The sequence below is a fragment of the Rhea americana genome, unplaced genomic scaffold (genome assembly GCF_003343005.1).
Source record: "Rhea americana isolate MKP2758 unplaced genomic scaffold, rheAme1 scaffold_617, whole genome shotgun sequence".
NCBI lineage: Eukaryota > Metazoa > Chordata > Aves > Rheiformes > Rheidae > Rhea > Rhea americana.
Window position 1 is genome coordinate 58,794 of NW_028186776.1, and position 7,653 is coordinate 66,446.

Sequence of the window (7,653 nt, forward strand, 5' to 3'; positions counted from 1 at the left end):
CACCCCGGGGCCGGCGGCGTGAGGGGTCGAGCCTGGGGGCAGCCGGGATGGGGAGCCCCTGCCCGGGGCAGGCTGCGACCCCCAGCCGGCGCGGGAAGCCACCGCCGGCCCCCAGCGCGTGCCGTGGGCCGCCCCGGTGGGAGCCCAGCACCCCAGCTCGCCCTCGCGGCTCCCCGGCACCGACCCCATCCGCTCGCGGCTCAGCGCAGACCCCAGGCTCGGGAATCGCCCCTTCCCTCCCACAGCCGGCGCTGCCCCGGAAAAGCCGGAGAGAAACCCCTCCCCATCCCGCCTGCAGACCCCCGGCTGCAGACCCCCGCCCTCCCTGCAGCACGGGTGGGGGCTGGGCTGGGCTGGGCTGGGCTGGGCTGGGCTGGGAGCTGCACCCCGGCCCGCCTGGAGCTCAACCCCATCCCACCAGGAGCTGCACCCTGGCCCACCAGGAGCTGCGCCCCATCCTGCCCCGAACTGCACCCCGGCCTGGCCAACTGGGAGCTGCACCCTGGCCTGCCCAGAGCCGCACCTCAGCCCGGCCGACGAGGAGCTGCACCCCATCCCACGTGGAGCTGCACCCTGGCCTGCGAGGCCTGCACCCCATCCCACCCGGAGCTGCACCCCATCCCACTGGGAGCTACACCCTGGCCTGCTAGGCCTGCGCCCCATCCCACTGGGAGCTGCACCCCATCCCACTGGGAGCTGTACCCCAGCCTGCTAGGCCTGCAGCCCAGCCCACCCAGAGCTGCACCCCATCCTGCCCAGAGCTGCACTCAGGCCACCCAGAGCTGCACCCCATCCCGCTGGGAGCTGCACCCCATCCAGCCCAGCTGGGAGCTGCATCCCATCCCGCTCTGCCAGCGTGTCCCCGCAGCCCGGGGGGATGGGGACCTGGGAGGCTCCGGGCCGTCTGCTCTGCCCCGAGGCTGCCCGGGGCCGTGAGAACAAGGAGTATTTTTAAATCTCCTTCTCCGAACTGAGGGCTGGCGGCGTTTCCAGGCCGGGTCGCAGCTGCCGTCCTTCCCAGCCCAGCACCGCTCACCGCCCCGGAGACCCGGCTCTGCCCCGTCCCCAGTGCCACGCGGGAGTCCCCACTTTGGGGGGTGAGAGCTGCCCATGGGGGCAAAAACATGCGCCGGGGTGCGGGGACGGAGCCCGGCAAGGGGGAAACGCCGCGGCAGCCCGGGACGCGGGGACGCGTGGCGCCGGGAAAGCCGYGGCCATGCGATACCTGCCTGGAGCRGGACGGAGCGGTGTCAGCCCTAAATATAGAAGCTCAAAGCCCCCAGGAAACCCGATCCGCAGCCGGGAGCCGCTGGAGCCCAGCRCCGCACCGAAATAGTGCGGGGTGCCAGCCCCGGCAGGGCTCTGCGTGTGGGGTGGCTCTGCCTCCCACACACCCGCATGCTCCCACCTGCATGCCTCTGCCCCACGCACACTCACGGGCACACGCACAGCCTGCCAGTGCAAACAGCCCTCCCGCTCCCGTGCGGCGCCGGACCCTCTCGACCCCGTCCYGGGACCCCGGCAGGGCTGGAGCAGCAAGGCTGGGACCCCCAGGGACCCACACATGCATGCTGCAACCTCAGGGACCCCATTACCAGCTGGGTCCCTGGTGGCCCTGGGGACCCCTGCCAAACTGGGACCCCGTGGGGAGACCATCAACATTGGTGTCCACCGCCAGGCCAGGACCCCAAGGACCCCATCACCAGACTGGGACCCTGGGAGCCCATCTCCATCTGGGACCTGGGGCCCCCCACCAAGCAGGACCCCGGGGACCCCGCTGCTGGCCGTTGCRTGGGAAGGACGGAGGACTGCGTCCCCTGGGCAGGGTTATGGGGTACCATCCTGGCTGGGGCCCCGACATCCGCCACCCCACATCAGGAGCCGTCGGGCGAGGGGGGCACCCCGACGCTGCAGACTGGCCTCGTGGCACCCAGCACCCCCAGACCCACAGGCACAGCACGGTCCCACTGGAGGCCTGGGGGCAGCAGGCACTCCCCAAGCRCCCCAAGCCCCATGGTACTGAGCCAGGGAGGACTCATAGTTCACACTGTACCCGTGGGAAAGCGCAGGGAAAAGCTCCCRCAGGGAAAAGAGCAGGGGAAAGGGAAGCCGCACCGAGGCGGTGTTGGGGGACGGGGCACCCCGCTGCCCGCTGAACATGGGTCAGGGGCAGTGCCGGGCTCGGGGCTGCGCCGAGGGGGCCGTGGGGCCGAGGGGGCCGTGGGCCGGGACGCCCTGCTCCTGGGACGGCAGCTAAATCGGGGACGAGGACGGGCAGTGGAAACAATCCAGCCCATAGCTGGGAGGCCAGAGCCTGTGACCGCCCTGCACCCCGAGCCAGCTGCCCCCCCACCGGTGTGGGGCAGGCGGGGTGTGTGTGTGGCCCCTCCTGGCACAGGGCAGTTTAAGGCATGTGCCCCCCCCCCAGCATGGGGCGGGCAGGGGTGCACAGCCCCCCTGGCATGGGGTGGGCAGGCAGGCAGAGGCACATGCTCCCCCTCTGGGCACAGGGTAGGTGGGGGGGTGTAGCCCCCCATCCCCAAGGGCACAGGGCAGAAGGGGGGCACGCAACCCCCCCCATGAGCGTGGGGCAGGACGCTGCTGCCCCCCAGGCCCAGCACATGCGGCGGCAGCTCCCGGGGCCACGTCCGCTCTGCCCGCGCTGACGGACGGGCGCAGCCGCGCCGCCGGGCACCCCGCCACGGCCCCCGGGGCCACCGCGGCCCTCCCACGGCCTCCGCCGCCGCTGCAGAGCCCGGGGGGGGCACGGCCCTGCAAGGGACCCGCGGGACGCGGCTCCCCGAGGGCCCTCTGACGGCAGCTGCCGTCGCTGCAGCGCGCTGCCGTGCGCTTGGCCCCGTGGCCGAGGAGCGTGTCCCCGAGCACGGGGCCCGCGTGTCCCCGGGGAGACACGACCGAGCAGGGCGCAGCCCCCAGCCCCTCCGCCGCACCGGCCCCGCTCCCACGGACCGGGTTCCTCTCGCCAAGACACGGCGAGGTCTCGAGGCCCGCGGCTCTACGGGAGCCCCGATCCCCGCCGGCCCCCCAGGGGACCCTGACCCAGTCCTGACCCTACACTGCTGCCTGTCGTGGAGACGCCCGGGGTGTCCGCTCCCAACGGGGTTGGCGATCCCGGCACGGCACGGCCCTCCACACCTCCCAGCCCTCCAGTACGGCGCGGAGCTCCCCGCCTCGGCACCACGCTCCTGACCATTTTGGCATGGCACGATCCACCCTGCCTCAGCACCACGGTCCTGACCACTTCAGCATGGCACAGACCTCCCTGCACTGGTACAATATGGACCTCCCCCCGGCATGGGCCTCCCCACCACAGCACTGCCACCCCGACCACCTCAGCTCAGCATGGGCCTCCCCACCACAGCACTGCCACCCCGACCACCTCAGCTCAGCATGGACCTCCCCGCATCAGCACTGCCATCTGCCACCCCGACCACCTCAGCACAGCATGGACCTCCCCACATCAGCACTGCCATCTGCCACCCCGACCACCTCAGCACAGCATGGACCTCCCCACATCAGCACTGCCACCCCGACCACCTCAGCACAGCATGGACCTCCCCACATCAGCACTGCCACCCTGACCACCTCAGCACAGCATGGACCTCCCCACATCAGCACTGCCATCTGCCACCCCGACCACCTCAGCACAGCATGGACCTCCCCGCATCAGCACTGCCACCCCGACCACCTCAGCACAGCATGGACCTCCCCACATCAGCACTGCCATCCTGACCACCTCAGCTCAGCATGGATCTCCCCACATCAGCACTGCCATCCTGACCACATCAGCACAGCATGGTTTTCCCCCATCAGCACTGCCATCCTGACCACCTCAGCTCAGCATGGACCTCCCCACATCAGCACTGCCATCTGCCATCCCGACCACCTCAGCACAGCATGGACCTCCCCACATCAGCACAGCGTGGACCTCCCCGCATCAGCACTGCCACCCCGACCACCTCAGCACAGCATGGACCTCCCCACATCAGCACTGCCATCCCAACCACCTCCCCCCAGCATGGACCTCCCCACATCAGCACTGCCATCCTGACCACCTCAGCACAGCATGGACCTCCCCGCATCAGCATGGCATGGACCTCCCCACATCAGCACTGCCATCCCGACCACCTCAGCATGGCGTGAACCTCCCCACACCACCACTGCCATCCCGACCACCTCAGCACGGCGTGAACCTCCCCACATCAGCACTGCCATCTGACCACCTCAGCACGGCGTTAACCTCCCCACATCAGCACTGCCATCCCGACCACCTCAGCACAGCATGAACCTCCCCACATCAGCACTGCCATCCCAACCACCTCAGCATGGCATGGACCTCCCCACATCAGCACTGCCATCTGCCATCTGACCACCTTAGCATGGCACATCACAGACCTCCCTGCTCAGCAGCGCCATCCTAACTGCCTTGGTACTGCCATCCTGACTGCCTCAGCATAGACTGGCCATCCCCACCTNTCAGCACTGCCATCCTGACCACCTCAGCACAGCATGGACCTCCCCGCATCAGCATGGCATGGATCTCCCCACATCAGCACTGCCATCCTGACCACATCAGCACAGCATGGACCTCCCCACATCAGCACTGCCATCCTGACCACCTCAGCATGGCGTTAACCTCCTCACATCAGCACTGCCATCTGACCACCTCAGCACGGCATGAACCTCCTCACATCAGCACTGCCATCTGACCACCTCAGCACGGCGTTAACCTCCCCACATCAGCACCGCCATCCCGACCACCTCAGCACAGCATGGACCTCCCCACATCAGCACTGCCATCCCAACCCCCCCACACACACACACTGCAGCATGGCCATCCTGACCACCTCAGCATGGCATGGATCTCCCCACATCAGCACTGTCTCAGCACCACTGTCCCAGTGCTCCTGGCACATCACAGACCTCCCTGCTCAGCAGCGCCATCCTAACTGCCTTGGTACTGCCATCCTGACTGCCTCAGCATAGACTGGCCATCCCCACCTTGGTATCACGGTCCTGACCACCACAGCACAGCACGGACCTCCCCGCCTCAGCTCGGCACAGCCCGGGCCAGGGGGCACACGGTTGTGCTGCGCTTGCAGGTGCCCAGGTGCCCCTCACTGTGACACCAGGCAGGGGGCCGGGCAGTCTGCAGAAGCCCCCCAGCACCCCCGCGCAGTGTCCCAGCCCCTCACGCTGCCGCCTCCCYGGGAGCCCTACCTGCGATCCGGATGACGGCCCGCTCGGCGGGGTCCAGCACGGTCCCGTTGCCCGCGGCCGCCTTGGTGCGCTTGGTGCGCTGGTGCTTGGCCAGGTTCCAGGGCAGCGTGTCCCCGGGGCTGGGCGAGCTGCTGCTGCCGCTGGAGCTCTCCTCCGCCATCGCTGCCGGCTCCCGGCTCCCCGCCGACATCAGCTCCTGCAGGAGAGGCAGCGTCAGGGCCCGGAGACGCCCGGCTCCCCACGGAGCAAAGTGCCCACGCGCACAACGTGCTGAGAAAACCCGGCCTGTGTCGGGGCGCGGAGCAGCCGCGTGAAGCCCCGCCACTGCGGCCGGCCGTCTCCGCACAGGAGCTGCCGTGGGGCCGCGGTATGTCCGGTGGAGCCGCGGGGGCAAGGAAGGCGTGYGCAGGCCAGCAGGAGGGAAGACGCGTGCAAGGGCGGGCGAGGAGCTGTGCATGGGGCAAAGAGGGGGACAGCTAGCGCCGGYGGGGCCATGCACTGGGCACATGCCRGGGCCAAGCACCGGCCAGCCACCCCCAGACCCCTGTGCCCTCCGCTGCTCCGGATTCAGGCCAGTGAGCGGCACGGGGCAGGAGGGCGTCCCCRGCTGGAAAGGGCCCCAGGGAGAGGGCTGGAGGCCAGGAGCACCTTGGCAAGGGAAAAAGCCTGAGACAGGGAGGTAGCTCGGGGGAGGCCAGAGTCAGGGCCCACAGGAGCACGCAGTGCCGCGCACGGGGAGGACGCGGCGGATGCTGCAGGTGCAGCGAGACACGGCCGGGCACGACTCCCAGGAGGGCCCGGGAGCGGTGCAACCCGCGGAGCCAGGCGGCCCACCAGCCCCGGTCCCGCTCCGCTCCCGGGAACGGTCCCCGGAGAACGTGACGGAGGTTGCCAAGCGAAGCCGCCAACGTCAGCGGCCACCGGCAGCGAGGATGCTTCTGCAATTCCACCCCCTCGCGCAGCACCGCGAGAAGCCGTCTTTGGTTACATGAGCACATGCTATTTATTTCCACAGGGCGCCGCATCGCTCAGAGCCGGGCCCGGAAAGCGCTTCCGGCAGGTGAGCCGGGAGCGGGACGGGGATCCTGAGGCTGCCGGCTGGGACGGGGACCGCAGCGCTGGCCGGGCTCGCGGCCCGTCTCGCAGCGCGGGAGCGGGGTGCTGGGCACACGGGGTCTGACCCAGACCCGGCACCTCCCCGACGCGGCACACTGCCGCCCCACTCCCGGCGGGATGCAGCCAGCCCGGCCCAAGCAGAGCCGCTGCCAAGCCCAGCTCCAAGCCCCAGGGACCTCGTGGCYGCCGAAGCACCGCTCCCAGAGGCCCAAAACTCCACAGATCCCCCCGCTGCTGGGAAGCGCCTGCTCGGAAGCGCAGCGGCCCTGCGGCTCGCCGGCACAGCAGCTCTGCAATCATTTTAGCGCGGTCAGGAGGGTTTTCCCCTGCCTCGAAGCGGTGGCGGCATTTTAGCCAAAAGCTTTCCAGCCAGGGGCCGGCACCAGGCTGGCAGCCGGGAGAGGCAGTGATGGGGATGGGGGAGCGGGGCTGCACGCAGAGCTGGTGCCCCACWCCGGCCCTCACCCCACGGCCCAGATCCGAGGTGCCAGGCGCCCCCGCGCCGCTCCCAGCCTCCTGTGGGGCTGCTGCCTCCGCACACGCATGCAGCCTGACAGGTGCCGAGCAGCCCCCCCCCCAGTGCAGCCCACGGCCCCACACCCCACCCGGCACTGCACAGCCCCACAGTGCACACACAACACCCACCCCTCTGCCAGGCACCGTGCCCCACAGCCCCTGCAGCATGGACCCTCCCCACCTCCCAGCTACTGCAGCACAGACCCCCACTCTGCATCCCAGTCCCTGCAGCACAGACCCCCTGAACCCCACAGCTTCTGCAATGGACCCTCCCTGCACCCCACAGCCCCTGCAGCACAGACCCCCCTCTGCACCCCACAGCCCTACGGCTCCTGCAGCACTGACCCCCACCCTGCACCCCACAGCCCCTCAGTTCCTGCAGCACACCCCCCATCGTAAACCCCATAGGCCCCATGGCTCCTGCAGCATAGATCCCCACTCTGCAACACACAGCCCCCTACCCTGCACCCCACAGACCTCATGGCTCCTGCAGCAGAGACCCTCACCGAGAACCCCACRAACCACCATCATGCACTTGACAGACCCTACAGCTCCTGCAGCATGAATTCCCCTGGACCCTGCAGACCCTGCACCCCTGCACCTCGCAGACCCCACGGCTCCTGCAGCACTGACCCCTCCCTGCACCCCGCAGACCCCACGGCTCCTGCAGCACCGACCCCTCCCTGCACCCCGCAAAACCCGGATGCTCCCGCAGCAGCACTGCAGCCCCCGCCCGGCCCCGCCGCCCCCGGCCACAGCGGGGGAAGGGGCCGCGCAGCC

General features: G+C 69.7%; 1 protein-coding gene across 1 annotated transcript in view; it reads right to left on the reverse strand.

Moving 5' to 3' along the window:
* Positions 1-7,653, reverse strand: part of LOC146587090 (plectin-like) — a 70,874-nt gene that overhangs the window by 58,787 nt on the left and 4,434 nt on the right. Inside the window, exon 2 of the mRNA XM_085320184.1 lies at positions 5,242-5,437. Coding sequence (XP_085176310.1) covers positions 5,242-5,437 — 196 coding nt within the window. The remainder of the gene's footprint in view (positions 1-5,241; positions 5,438-7,653) is intronic.